At 44.2% G+C, this 15,724-nt stretch overlaps 1 protein-coding gene across 3 annotated transcripts; it reads left to right on the forward strand.

Annotated features, from left to right (window-relative positions):
• Positions 1-2,248: 2,248 nt before the first annotated feature.
• On the forward strand, positions 2,249-7,142 carry LOC103975190 (uncharacterized). Of its 3 annotated transcripts, none has more exons than XM_065101697.1 (8): positions 2,249-2,925; positions 3,034-3,183; positions 3,361-3,455; positions 3,645-3,753; positions 3,852-3,884; positions 4,050-4,082; positions 5,048-5,646; positions 6,368-7,142. In XM_065101697.1, the coding sequence occupies exons 1-8, from the start codon at positions 2,406-2,408 to the stop codon at positions 6,905-6,907; spliced, it is 2,079 nt and encodes a 692-aa protein (XP_064957769.1). In that variant the 5' UTR covers positions 2,249-2,405; the 3' UTR covers positions 6,908-7,142. The 3 variants fall into 3 exon arrangements, with proteins under 3 accessions (XP_064957769.1, XP_064957771.1, XP_064957770.1); XM_065101699.1 differs by having other exon boundaries at positions 5,063-5,646; XM_065101698.1 differs by having other exon boundaries at positions 2,250-2,925; positions 3,373-3,455.
• The last annotated feature ends 8,582 nt before the right edge of the window (positions 7,143-15,724 follow it).

A 15,724-nucleotide genomic window follows, 5' to 3' on the forward strand; every position in this document is an offset into this window, starting at 1 on the left:
ATGGACGCTATTTGATTGCAACTTTAATGTGGTTTTTTATCTTCTATCTACGATTAGATGATGTCTGTGCAACTGTAGACAACAGAGCTGGTCACCAATAATGGTGATGGCCCTCTCTATTGTTTTTGACGAAGTCAATATGACATAACTGTTGATCGGATCTCACCCTGTATTGTAATGTAATGTATACTGTCACATGTCGAGTGACAGATTTCCCCTATCGCATGCAAATTGCAGTGAGATGTCTGGACGTCATTTCGTTTCCCCAGAGACCGGCTAGAAGATAGGCTCGAGTCTTATTGAATCTTCTGTGACAATCACATAGTCCAAATCGTACAGTTTTGGCCCACCAAAGTTTGCACAGGCTCCTTAGCAGCATGCATCCATTGACTGGAGTCAATAAGAAACATTTAAGAAAAGATAGAAACAGATGTATCGTGGTCCAAAGAGTGAAGAAGACAAACTAACCACAAGCAATGCTCGTCTATTTCAATGACCTGTCACAAGTCTAATACAGACACTAAACATTAAAAAAAAGGAAGAAGCTTGTTTATGAGGTGCCAAAGGTTATGGACATCTATCTGATTCCCGCACGGAATGGCCACCATCGCCGAGCACCTCTTTCGAAGCCAATTGTTTGGTCGGCTCTTTGATTCCTTTCTCTGTATCTGTCCAAGTGCTGCTCGCCCTTTCTCAAGTAGTTTCTAATCCTCTATCCATCTCGCCATTTTTATTTTTCTACTTTTACTGTTATAATAAGCTTTTTAAATTATTTTTATTACATTAAATTACATATAGGACATCCTTATATAAACATATCATTATATTGTCGATAAAAATTCTAATCACTAAAAGGTTAACGGAGATAAGTGGCATTCCTTCAAATACATGGGATAGGTAGGAGACAAGTTATTCCGATAATGATTTCTGGGATGTGAAATTATAGTACATAGAGGACATAATCACATCGATTTATAATCTGTATTTAACTGACTCTTTCAGGTGACCATAAATCTAAAGAGATAGTTGCTATACACATTGTCCTTAAGAGGAGTGTCAATGCCTCTACAAGGTTAATATAGTTTTCCTTGTCCATTTTTTGACCCAATGCTCTCATACATCCAATCACACAATCCTCATTTAAGCATAAATACACTTCTATATGCATGGCTATCCTCAAGATTTTCATGAAGAAATGTGAAAATTATAAATACTTTGCTTTGATTCCTTTTAAATTTATATTTTATTATTGGTTTCTTTTATCATTCTTTTATATTAATTTTTTTTTGTCATATATTAAATTTTGAATCATATTTAGAATGTAAACCTATATTACTATGGCCCTGTGATTAAAAGTGGTCAATTTGAACCACCAAATAAATAATTTTGCGATGATAGCTGATGATAGATGTGTTGGGAAAGAAAAAAAAAGAGAGAGAGAGAGAGATTTCATATAAGAAGGGAATAAAAATCATGGATTAGGATAGTTGCATTGAAAGAAGATTGCTGCTTACATAAGATTAGGGCTAAGTTCTCCATTTTCTAAGAGAGTATTGTGCATAATTATTTGGAATAAAAATCATGGATTAGGATAGTTGCATCCATTACCTATGCTGTAATTATACATTAGCCCTTAAAACTCCTTCTTAATTTATAATTTTGAGATGTTTTTTGAACTTCTTAAATTTCTCTAATGTAATTGTTTTGGTGAGGAAATCTGCACTACTGATCACTTGAGATGGTTTTTGAACTACCCATACTGATCACTTATATTGGTGAACTTCAAAACTATTTCATCTTTGTTCATCGAGTCTCTAATGAAGTCATGACGAATTTCGTTGTGCTTTTACCTTGCATGAAAGAGAGAATTTGTTTGTAGTTTTCCATCTCCAAGTTTTATTTGAGAAGAGAAGTTGTGATCAAAGTTAACAAATATCTTTTCATTCCTAGTCATATAATTGCTGCAACCACTGATTAAATACCACACATTTTATGCTTCTTGTTGAACATTCATATAAGAGGAGTCGTTCAATTTCATTCTTGATGAAGTTTGTCTCTTCCTAGTCATATAATCCCAAACACGTCGGTCGATGGGGACCCACTCCATCACCTCGTCTCCTACTTCCCGAGGCCATTAAATATGATCGGTGAGCGATAGCAGTAGCCATTGAATATGGTGATAACAGTTAAGATAGCAGTAGCCATTAAATACGATGATAATTTTTTAATTATACGAGAAAATCTCTCTATTAAGGAAAATCTTCAGTGAAAACGTAGCGACAGGAGCGGCTCCCTTCGGCGTGTTTGGTATATGACGGCCTCCTTCCAGCACCCAAAAGCCGACGCTTGCTCCTGATGCTGGCACCGGATCAGGGAGAAAAGTAGAGAAACTGCTGTCTCTCCCTATGACGTCGCACGTTGCAGATGGCGCAGGTGATGGTGGATCAGAGGAGCCACCGCATGTCCTGGACGTGGCACGCTTCCGCCGGCTGAACTCGCTCATCCACCGTGAGAACGTGGACGTGGACGAACTCCTGCATCTGGTGGAGCAGGATTACCACGTGAACCTCATGCTCGACCCCTTGCTCAGCTTCGTCATCGCCTGCAAGAAGCCCAAGCTCGCCTGCCGCCTCATCGACAAAATATCATCAAATGACATGCTCACGGCCTCCAACTACGACGGCGACACGGCGCTTCACGTAGCTGCCGCCATGGGCTACAAAGCAGTGGCCTCGGAGCTGATCCGCAGGGTGCCAGATCTCGTTCATGTGCGGAACCGGAAGCAGGAGATACCGCTACATAAGGCGGCCCTGTACGGGCTGCAGGACATGTTCTGGCTGCTGGTGTCCAAGGAAAGCTCACCGGATGCCCGGAGGGAGGACGGCGCCACCATGCTGCACTGTGCCATCATGGGCAATGCGCCGGGCAAGTTGTCATTAATCACCACCCCTCCATCCTGTCGCTTTATCTAATATATATTATCCCTGATTTTGTCTCCAATGAATTTTAAATATATTATCTCGGTGCGTGCAGAGCTCGCATTGCAGATTGCAAGGTCTTATCCAGGTCAGATCACAAAAGTCGATCAGCATGGTGTAACCTCGTTGGATCTAATGTTGACCATTCCCGAGTTATTCCGAAGCCAAACTCCCCTTGACTTCTACGAATCCTTCCTATATGTCAGTAAGTGTTCCCAAACTCTAATTTTATTTTCCCCAAAAAGGTTATTAACAAAGTGCTCAGATCTGCTCCCAATCATTTGGATGGAACGAATTCCCATCCAAAATATCCATCAATATTGATGTTTATGTAACTCTCAACATCAAATAAAAAAGACAGCAAATTGAATGCTCATAATAGTTTTCACTTCAGTGGTTCCATCGGAAGAGGGCTGTGGCAAGACAAACGATAAAGATGCAGAAGAGGAAGCGAGAAGCTCTAACGATATTGTCTCGGTATGTGTGTGCTTCCCTATATATGAATCATTTTTAATTTACATGACAGATTAATTCCATAATTATGAATGTATATATATATATATATATATATATATATATATATATATATATATATGTATATGTTTGTCCCATCTGCATGAATGTTTCTTAAACTGTAATCTAAAGCGAGCCGAAGCCACAAAACAGGATGCACGACGTGACTACGAATCTCTGGAGAGGTCGAGAGGAATTCGTTCAAGATTCCCACCTCACTATGACACTCTCTTGGACCTATTGGAATTGATTTGCATCTTAGGTGCTCACTTCTCTACCTACAATTTTTTACATCCATCTTAAAGTGAAAGTGTGTTGTCATCATATTATATTATGATTTATGTTTTTTTGTCCATGCAGCCGGATGGATCGTTTTCCACCTTCTAAAGCATTGTAAGTTGTTATTGTTCTCAAAGAGTGCATGCATGGATGATGATAGCTATACCAACCTTCCCAATGTTTTTTTACATAACAAGTTTTATAGCACATTATTAATTGAAAGTGAAAGTGTGTCGTCATCATATTATATTATGATTTTTTTTTTTTTTGTCCATGCAGCCAGATGGAGCCTTTTCCACATTCTAAAGCAGTGTAAGTTGTTATTGTTCTCAAAGAGTGCATGCATGGATGATGATAGCTATACCAACCTTCCCAAAGTTTCTTATATAACAAGTTTTGTAGCACATTATTAATTTCCTAAACAAATTTATATTGGTGAATTTTTGAAAAAAACAGGATCTTTTGCTTTTTCCCATATTTTCGAAAGGACATCCTCTATTTGTCATAATACCTAAAACATCTGGTGACAAGATAATTGGAGCGATATCTATATTAATGGATTGATCCATAGGATAAATCGATCTAATTACTTGATTAAAATATTTTGTAAATATATTAATATTTTTTAAGATAAAAATATTAATATATTTGACATAGATTTTTCCCTAGAATAAATATTTGATTTTAACTGACACCATAAGTCTATTCACCTTATTCAAAGCTAATAAGATCATTGACAAACACGATAATTGATATTAAATCTTTTGCATTAGGGATTGAATTTAAGCAGGAAAATTGATTCACTCTATAAACCGGTCCGGTCCGGTCCAGTCCATATGTTGTAACCTACACTCTAATTATCTTATCAAAAGATATTTTAAGGTTTATAGCAAATAAGGCTATCTTTTGAAAAATATTTAAGTGAGGATACCTCCTACGAAAAATTTAAAAATGAATTTTTAAAAGAAAAATCATCCAACTTATTTAACATAAATGGCCTAATATTTTAGATTATTTGCGGTGCTCCGAAGATAATTTTTCCTAGATGGTCTTATATATGTGCTAGACACGTACGCGTGTGTACCTACGCACGTGTGTTGCTAATAATAATAATAAATAATGAATTTTGTATGCCACCCGCATAATTGTAAAACGTTTTTTTTAATAGTTTAAGCAACTTAAAAAATTTGTGATAAGACTTTAGAGCTAGCTAGAGATAATTAGGATGATAGCTGGTAATTAATGAGAACACGGGTTGGTTCTGACCTCTCTCCCAGACTTAATTCTCACAGTTTACCCTCCCATGAAACCTTTGAATGAGCTAAAGAGACGACATCAAGCAGCTTTGCAACTCATCGAGTGCTGTGCCCAACCAATCAACTTTGATCTTTTTGGGCTAATACATAAACCCGTTGGTGTTCGCCCTAATAATAACGAAGAAAATCGTTTGGGAGGGATCGTAGACTCTGCAAGTCCCTCACATGAAACACCAGTATCACCGGAGTCTGAGAGGGTGACACGTGAAACACCAGTGTCACGAAAATCTGAGACGGCGACACCCTTGATCAAAGCTGCGGAGATTGGTCTTCACGAGTTCGTGGGCAAGATCCTGCAGGTGTGCCCACAGTCAGCAACCTACCTGGACGCCAAGGGCAGAAATGTTCTCCAAGTCGCTGTCATGTATCGTCGCAAGGAGATTGTCAAGATAATAAGGAACATGAGAACCATTTTACCATCCTGGTTATTTTCCAGAATCGACCCTGAAACCGGGAACACCATCCTGCATCTTGCTTCGGATGGAAGCCCTGATGTAGCAAAGGAAGAGCAAGACGCACCGGATGCAATGCAACTGCATTACGATTTAGTATGGTTTGAGGTAAAGTTGCTAAACTTTTTTGCCCCCCTCCTCCTCCTCCTCCTCCTCCTCCTCCAATTCTTTGACATGCTTCTCAAAAGTATTTATCCGTTCAATTCTTTGACATGCATTCTTTGTCGGTTGTGGGTTCTTAATGCATTATACAAAATAACCAACAAATACTACTTTTGCCCTTCTCTCTTTGGTCCTTGTATCTTAGCGAGAACCAGGATCCAAAATGAGTAGATAGGAATCCAAATACTGATGGAATGACTTGACAAATAAATAATAAAACTATTTTATTTGTGAAATAAACCTCTCTCTCTCTCTCTCTCTCTCTCTCTCTCTCTCTCTCTCTCTCTCTCTTATGAGAATAAATTAGGACTCGTCTCAATCCTAAACCTAGATTATTAAACTCTTTTCTTAAAATCTCCTAAATCAATAAGACTCTTATATAGTTCCAGTACTATTTCTTCCTTTGTTTCCTTTCTGCTCCACACAATGCAACTCTTTAATTAATTGAGATGTGATTCTTGTGGTGCTCTCTTGAGGATAAAAAACCAAACACACTACTTATTGCATTGGCAGATACGAAGATTTATATACATGTATAAAATTTATTCCAAGATAGCAATGATAACCATGTGATGGTAGCAGCACAATTCGTGAAACGAATAGTAATCATCATAAAGTTGCATATTGATCAAGTTGATTCATTCATGTAGCATTTATACGCATGCAGATGGTGCAATCAATTATTCCTAAAGAACTAGTGCATAGTCGAAATACGAAAGGAAAGACAGCGCGAGAGCTCTTTACTTCGAACCACAAACAGATGCGTAAGAGTTGCAAGAAACAACTAGTGGGGATTGCAAAGACATGCACAAGCGCTGTGGCAGCTGTGGTCTTCGCCATGAGCTCCTCCTTCTCCCACACCGACGATCCAAAAACTGGCGATTCACGCATGTTCAAGGCCTTGTCATACACATACGTGATCGGGTTGTCATTCGCGGCTACATCTCTGTTCCTGTTGCTGTCCCTCGTCAAATCATCGTACAAGGAGCAGGAGTTCCGCCATGCCATCCCAGCCATGTTCAACTTAGCCGCCTTCACATATAACTTGGCGTTGGGGGCTCTGTTGCTGGCCTTCACATTCAACACTTTCCTGCAGGTGTATGGCGTGGAGGGAGCAAATGAAAAGCAGGCGATCACATTCATGCTAGAGATCATCGTCTGGCCAGTTTTCACTTGCCTCCTCCTCTTCTTTCTTCGTTCTATTTAAAGTGTCTATAAGCATGCATCATCCTCACACATCTACCAAACAGCCAGCATGATATAATCATTTCAAGTGTTCTTCCGATCTGCATTGTTGCGCGTGCTTTCGACAGATTTGCAAGTTCTAGCATTTCAATAATCATAGATAAGTTTATGTATCAGCAGTTCTGTGTGCACAAAACTGGATGTCAATGTGTTTCGAGTTTGCGTGTGAAATTTTATAGTCGATATCTGACTTTTCAGTTGTCTTGGCTTGAATATTCAGATATTACACTATTCTTATGACTTTATTACAGTATAATTTTGGTGAACTATTTTAGAATACAATACGTACAAGCTATATTCTGAGAAGAAAAAAAAAAGGCAATTTAATTTATTTAATATGTTTTAACTTGTTTGTTATTTTTATTTTTATGATGTCATATGTTGACCGAAATATAACCATCAACCAATGTGTTTAAGCTCACCTGCGCCACAAACTTTTTCGTTAGGCTCAATGTGTACAAAGCAGAGGTTCACTCGAAGCATTCATATCGGATAAAAAAGTGATGCTATTCTTCTTCCCAACCTCGAGAAATTGTCACGGGGATGTATTTGCACTACTCGCATCTGCTTTCCCTGCGACACATCATTAACCATCTATTGAAGGATTATGGCCACTTCCTCTTCGGAAATAGCCAAACAATCATATCGAATGACAACATTGTGACAAACTTGAAGGATTGTCTAATTAGTACGTATGTTTGTACCTGATCTGGTTGCTTAATCATGATGAATCCCTATTATTCTTCGTAAAATGAAATCCCATTACATCTCGGTATTCTCCTGTTCCGAGGCAGCGGTTACAGTGGCCAAGTCCGCTTCCACCACAGACCTTGCACCTGCGGCAGGTCAATGGTTTTTCAGCACCAGCTCATCAGATGTAACATGCCTGAAGCAAACCGTGTCCGAACAAACATATTAACTAGGTGACTCACCATTTAGGCCATTCTCCTTTAGGGAGCATGGTCAGATCCAGGCAGTTCGTCCTGCCTGCATAAATCAAGTCATAGCATGAGCAATGAACGAAAAAGAGAGGTCGAAATCTGTTCTACTTGTGCAGAGTATAGCATGGACGAATATTTGAGAGACCTCTTCCTCGACAATAGTGGCAATCAGTTCTCCCACTACCATCACAGACCACACATGGCGGATCTGGTCTCTTCATTTTCTCTCTCCTAACATTTGACTGCAAGAAGGTAAAACAGAAAACTTGTTATATAAGCATAGGACTTGATATCTTAAAAAATTTGTTGCAAGAAGACAAAAGTTATCCAGAATTTGGGTCTAAATCTAACTTCACTGCCTGTTCATTTCTCCAATATAGATCTCAAATCTATTTCAAGGCTTGAATATGTCAATGGATAATACTGTCCTATCGTTGCTATCCTTCAAATACCATAGCTCATGCTTTCCAAAACTAAGATGTCAGGCTCACTCCATATTGAGCCAACTACCACAAACACAATAACATGAACAGAAGAGAAAGAAAAAAGTCTTCTTTTGAAGAGTAGACAGATAGATGCATTATTTGATAGAAACCAAAAACTTCATGGTGAGTATCTGCCACATCTAACCCAGAGATAACAACTACAAGAGTCGCTTTAACCACGTTATACGTAACCAAATTTGGAACCCCATTCTTCTTCAAGGTTGACATCACAAAAGAAGACTTTTGTACTCGCATTTATTACGAGGCTACTATGAATTGGACGTATTTTGACTTTTTTAATTTGAAATTTGACTATGCTAAATATCTTGTGCTCTCGTTTGCAATAAAAAAAAATCATAACATATGTGCTGCTGTTTATCATCATTAACAAAAAAAAAAAAAAAAAAAAAAAGAAACTCATGCCAATAATAGAAAAGAAGAAGAAAAACAAACAGAGCAATGGGAAGAGTTCTGTTTTCTTTCTATTGTGTTGCATGCAATTGACAACTGCAGTCCTTGGGTTCTTCTAAATGGGGCTGTACTAATCTCAGATCACCCTATTACGAACAAATCTCATCTTGAGCATCATAGAAGAGCAAAAGGTCAAACTAAACGAGTAAACCCCTCTCCAGAAACCTATCTGTCGTGACAACTCTACCTTGAGAAACGAAGTTCTTTGTTATTACTATAATTGAGACGGCAAACGATTCAACGGTTGTTTCGTCATCGACGTTTACTATTTTCTTGTTTTCTTTTGGATCGTTTTCATGTCATTGTCAATATTAATGGAAGTGAGAAATGTTTGGTAGCCTTTCTCTTTCCAACTGCGACATTCCTCTTTCAATATTCATCATCATGTCATCATGTTCCCTTTCGGCGAGTTATCCTATTGTCATTAGACGTGAGACTAAATCATATCTGAATAATAAAATTCTTTTAGCTCGCCATTAAAGAAAAAGACACCTAAAGACACGCACTCGAGAGCAGAAGATTCAACAAAGAGACGGAAAAAAAGATGTTGCCGTAATCCGGGTGGACAATAAGAATCGGAGACCCACCAATGGGTTCTCAACTCCGTAGACTTGCTATGAATATGATCTACAAAAACCAAGGGGGAAGGAAGTGTCCGACGATGGATGAGAGACAAAAGGATCAGCTAGTCTGCTTGTTAAGGCAGGCCTTCAGGTTGCTTTAGTTTCGCAGTAGAAATCAGGAGGCGAAGGCGTACGAACGAGTTGTGCGCACCATATAGCAACTGCACCATATATATTTTGTCGTCGGTGAGAAGGTAGCGAAAGGAACGGCTCCCTTCGGCGTGTTTTGGATATGGCGGCTCCTTCCACCACCCAAAAGCTGACGCCTAATGCTGATGTAGGCACCGGATCAGGGAGAAAAGTAGAGAAACAGCCGTCTGTAATGTGGGTTTATATCTTCTATCTTCAATTAGATGATGTCTGCGCAACTGTAGACAACAGAGCTGGTCACCAATAATGGTGATGGCCCTCTCTATTGTTTTTGAAGTAGTCAATATGACATAACTGTTGACCGGATCTTACCCGGTATTGTCATGTATACCGTCACAGGTCGAGTGACAGATTTCCCCTGTCGGCATGCAAATTGCAGTGAGATGTATGGACGTCCTTTCGTTTTCCCAGAGGTCGGCTAGAACATAGGCTCGAGTTTTATTGAATCTTCTGTGATGACAATCACATTGTCCATATCGTAAAGTTTTGGCCCACCAAAGTTTGCACAGGCAAACGAAATGATTGGCTTACAGAAGCCAATCATTCAAGAAGTGAAGGACGTCAATTTTGACGTGATGCGGCGGGGGCATCATTTTGAAAGTGATGCCGCGGGGGCATCATTTTGAGCCGTGGCCTCGGGGCCGACGCGTCTCGGTTCTTGGGTCTGGATGTGGGCGACGTCCCTCGGGGTCTCCTGACGACCAAGCACGGTGGTTCGGGTCGGGAGGAAGCTACGCCGCAGCGCCTGGAAGAGTCGACCCCGTCTGGCACCTGCAGAAAGGTCGGGCCGAGCGCCTCGGCCCGACCCCTCCGACGGCCACTGTTAGCGATGTGGAGGGGGTTTCAGATGAAGAGGTGTTTTGAGTCGCCCTTTAGGCCCCTCTTTGGAGTCGCCCCTTGGGCCTTGTCCCTTGGGCGTTGTCTCTCTTCTTCGGCCTCTCCCCCCTTTAGCATGCGAGGGTATTTATAGGGAAGCTTACTGTGCTTGATGTGCCCCCTTGCAGGGGCAGGTAGCGTCTGACACTAGCGTTGGCGTGCGAGACGGAGCCTGGGCAGAGTGTTTAATGTGCCTCGGTCGACGTTTCGGTCCGTTTGACCAGGGACTGAGACATGATGCGTCATCTGGGACAGGTGACGTCAACCCCAGTCTTGTCGCCATTATCATTCCTGTCAGGAGAGGTCATTTCGGTTTGACCTAGCTGCCGCGGGATGGTGCGCGTCACCGGGGGTAATGCTGCTGGGTCTCTGGTGATTTCCTTATCACTTTCCCCCCCACCTCCGCTACGGGGGCGGAGTCCAGATTTAGCAAATAAGGAAGGCCGGTCGTGCCGCGGTGAGCTCGGGCAGTAGGGGGTCGAGGAGCACGACGCAGCCGGGCAGGCCGCGCAGGCGTGGTCTCGGGTTATGGGCCAAGCCGGCGAGTCGCAAGTCGGAGGTCGAACTGGAGCGACTCGGGACATGAGCCAAGGAGCCAGCGAGTCGCAAGTCGAAGATCAAACTGGAGCGACTCGGGTTATGCGCCAAGGAGCACGACGTAGGCGGGCAGGGCGCGCGGGTGTCTTGGGTCTTGGGCAATGTGCGACCGATGAGCACATCTCAATCGGGAAGCCGAGCAGAGGTCGTGGTCTCGGACGACGTGTGGGCGAGGAGCACGACGCAAGCGGGCAGGCCGCGTAGGCGTGTCTCGGGTTATGGGCCGCGCGGGTGTCTTGGGTCATGGGCAATGTGCGACCGATGAGCACATCTCAATCGGGAAGCCGAGCAAAGGTCGTGGTCTCGGACAACGTGCGGGAGAGGAGCACGACGCAAGCGGGCAGGCCGCGTAGGCGTGTCTCGGGTTATGGGCCGAGCTGGCAAGTCGCAAGTCTGAGGTCGAACTGGAGCGACTCGGGCTATGAGCCGAGGAGCACGACATAGGCAGGCAGGCCGCATGGGCGTGTCTCGGTCGACACGCAGCCGAGGAGCACAACTCCGTCATGTCACGACCTTAGCTGGTTTTGCCTAAGGCGTGCGGCACCCTCGCGCGTCCGTCCGCAAAGGTCAGCCTCCCCGAAGCCTCCCATTGTCCCTTAGGACCAACAAAAGAGAGAACGGGTTAAAGAGAACGCCTCAATCGGGATCCACAAGCAAACATGTCCGAAAAACACTTCATAGACAATGCAAGTTACAAACAGACTTTACAAGCTTTGAATAGTTGCACAACAAAGGGTAAAATGGTCCATTACAGACCGAAAAGCTCTCGAACGTGTCCACATGACACAACCTTTATTTACAAGCCTAAAGAGGCCACCAACCCAACTAAAATGGGACTTATAAGCCTTCGGCCGCCCCTCTACCTGCTATACAAGGCATGAACATGCCAAAAGACAACGGACAGACATAAGCATTACATCCAACATCTTGTTTAGAAGTTTGTCCGTTACATTCTCCCCCACTTATCCCTTCGACGTCCTCGTCGAAGCCTTTGTGAACACTGCAACTCTTCGCCTTTGCTGAGTCTTCAATCTTCCGCTCCAGCTGCAATGCGCCTCCTGGCTCCCAGCTGCTCTACGCTGCTGTTTTTGAGTAGTCGACCATTTAATCCGCCATGCTGCTACAACTCACCAATGAATCTGACTCTGTTGGGGGGGGTTGGCTGAGTTGTGTTGATCCTTGTCGATTCTTGCAGATCCACCAAATGAAGGAAAAGACCATCTTTTCTGCGCCAGTCTCTCAAAATTTCCACATGCTGCTTGAACTGGGTGGATGCTTGTTGGAGCTTTAACGAGCATCGCCTCGCAAGCTTCTGAAGTTTTGGGTCCTTCCTCCACAAAATCTGCTCATTGACTCTTCTTTCAGTTAGTTGTCACATCCAAGTAGGTTCGCATCACTTCCGCTTTCGATTGGCATTTCGTTGGGAAATGAAGCGGACAATCTACTCTCAGTAGCACTGATCACCGTTGGTGAGGATTTGACAACTATTGTCTTCCATTATCTTCGAAGGGTCTTTGAACTTATGCAGAGCTCCTCTGCTAGATAAATAAGAGAACTGGGGTACTCGGTTTCGCCCATTCTCTTAAGAGTTGAGAAGGCAAAGGTTACTTTGACTTCGCCCGCCTCCTCGAGATTGTACTTCTTGCATCGAGCTGGTTACTAGACTTCGCCTGCTCTTTGCTCACACTTCTGAAGCACTTGAAGTGTTTGCACTCCTTGCGTTGAGTTGGCTACTGTGATTCACCTTCTCAATGCCATCGAACTTCTGGAATGCGGGAAGTTTTCACCCCAACTTGGAGTAATTCTCTGATAGATGAGGTCGCCTTTGGGATTGTACCGTCTTCTCCATCAACCCTGCCGCCTACTCCACTGAGTAGCAAAGGTACAGCACCGCATACTGCCTGCTTCGTTCCTTGGTCGTGCACTCTTGCATGACCCGAAGTCCTTCACTTACGGCTATCTTGATGAGAAACTTGTTAACACCGGTCTTACGAAGTTTCTTGGCCTCTGCCCTTCAGCCTTGTCTCGGTACTTGGAGATTGCCTCTGCATGCTCCACCTCCTCGGCCCCTTTCACGACCAAGCGCTCTCCCTCCATGAGAGCAAGGGATCAATGACTTGCATGGAAGTCCCGCCTCTGCGGTACCATGGCGTTGGCAGGCCAATGGCCCTACTATCCGTCGCCTCGCCTCTGTATCCCTTTTCTGCATGATCAGTAGAAATGTCTCTGTGGCACTCCTCTGAGTCCACCTCCATTCTGACTGATGCTTGATTTTGGGTAGCTAAGTCCCTTTGGACTCATCGTCGCTTCCTCGCCCCTTTCGACCCCCTGCTTCAACACCTCTGTGTTCTCCAAGCAGTCCGTTTGATCGATGGAAAGACAGACTGCAACTCCCATGCATGGCCTCTGCCATCACGTTGTAGAGTTTGCACCGATTCTGTTCTCCTAAGCTTCCTTGGTAGCAACGTTTGCTTACTCGACCTTGTCCTCTGACTTGTCGGGCTCCCTTAAGCGAATATGAGCTCTGGAGTAGTCCAACTCTCCAGCTGCTTCGATCATACTTCTGTATGATCAAGTCCCTCCCATGGAACTCACTGGTACTTGCATTCGAACTTTTCCCTTGGTGGAACACAGCCCCCATATGCTGATGACCAAGGTTTTCATCCGATGCAAAATTCGGTGCACGCCCGGAAGACCCGCCTTTGCGGTACCATGGCCTTCACTCCTTGAATCCATAGCCCTTCTTGCCGTCGTGTTGTTCACCAAAGCGGAGCTCCCAATAGCTCCCGATCATACCTCCATATGATCTCATCCCTCACGGGACAGATTGTGTGTATCGCATTGCCACGAACTGTTCCACCACGATCCGCTGCACCATGTCGCCTCCTGGTGACATCTCCATTGCATTCTGATCCTTGTGGAATAAACTCCAAGTTGTGAACCCTCCATGTGTGGCCTCTGCCAATACATCGCAGGGTCCCTTCCACCTTCGATTTTGTTCGCTCCTCTGGCAATCGACCTTCATCCACCCACTCTTGGGTCACACCTAGATGAAGCACCGCTCTAGGACAGTCCGTCGCCTAGTAGCTCTCGAAGTCCACCGACTTAACTGTAATCTGTGCACCATTGTCTGGATCCTGGGCCTCTGCCCCTACCAGCACAATCTCTACTGCGCACTGCTTCCTTCATAGCAACTTGAATGGCAACACTGTGGCATATTCTTCAAGAGTACCCGCCTCTGCGTCCTCTTGCCCCGTGCTAAGGCCTTCTGAACCCAACTTCGCCTCCGCAAGTTGAGTCGCCTTAGTTCCTCCATCAAATGCTATTCCGAGTTAAGGTGCATGTGCCGCGAAGCTCCCTTCGTCTTTGGCACCATGCAAGATGAGTCCGCTCCGTCAGGATGAAGGACCCATGGAACAACATGATCCTACCCTTGCCTCTGCAAGAGTTCATGTCTTTGACCTCTGTCTAAGGAAAGCACTGTGCTTCTGCTCCATGTTCCAACTTCTCTGCTGGCTCCCTTCAGGCGGCTTGGGTACTTCGCCAAGTTACACCCAAGTTGCTCCGCTCCTCGTTTTTGCATTGAGTCGATGGTGGCCCTCGCGCCCACCATTCCACGGGTCAACCCTCCCTTGAGTCCGATCTCCATATCGACTCTAAGTGTGCCTTCATTTAAGTTGCTTCAGGTCGCTCCCCCACTTGATCTCGCAATGCATCCACCAATGCTTTCTCTCGAGCGAGATCAAGCGACAACTCCTCGCCGCTTGCTCGGTCCATCGAGCTTCGTGAAGTTGTTGTTTGTGAGTTACATCTCCCATGATTCTCCCTCTGGAGAGCCGAGACTTATCCCTCCTGGATAACTGTCCCGTTGGAGCAACATCTCTCTTCGTTTTGGAGACCACCATCCCCTTGGACTACTCCGATTTGCTGAACAAACTGTGCATTGTTCTGCCTCTTGCAAACGCACTTGCTAGATTGCTCCTCCACGTCAATACAGCCACCACTGCACCCCTCAAGGCCTAGCAACATGCTGAACTCGTTGCACACTTCAGCCTTCTACGGACGTATCCTTTGCATGCCGAAGAGAAAGTTTTAATGCTCCATTGGCGCCGAGTCTTGGCCGCCTTGGGATGGCCACGAACATTCCATCGTCCGCATACAAGCCCATGCATGAGTACCAAATTCTTCGAGTTAGCAATTCCCCTCACCTCTGTGAGCTTTGCAAAACTCTTTTGGTCGTTGAGCAACTCATTCCACCTTGGATGGTCTCATTCTTGCCAAGCGCCTCGCTTGCCTAGAGCACCATCAAGTATAGTTGTCAACGTTGAGCCGTAGCTCAAACTCGGCCATCCCAACCTTTGTGCGCTCCGAATTCTTCCAAGCTTGCCTGTTCTCGTGGTGCCTCTTGCGCGAAGGGTTGGCCATTCCACTGAATGCCACTGTTAGATGCCCGCTCCTCTGAGCGACTCTTTTCCCTACATCTCCATGCCCGTTTTCCCTCAAACGGTCGCGCGTTGCTGACTGCCCTCAACGCAGCCCCGCAAGGTCCCCCACATTTGCATGTCAAGTGTTTCTATGAGTGCTTGTCCCGCTCTGATACCATAATGTCACGACCTTAGCTGATTTTGCCTAAGGC

The sequence above is a fragment of the Musa acuminata genome, chromosome BXJ1-2 (assembly GCF_036884655.1).
Source record: "Musa acuminata AAA Group cultivar baxijiao chromosome BXJ1-2, Cavendish_Baxijiao_AAA, whole genome shotgun sequence".
NCBI classification, from domain to species: domain Eukaryota; kingdom Viridiplantae; phylum Streptophyta; class Magnoliopsida; order Zingiberales; family Musaceae; genus Musa; species Musa acuminata.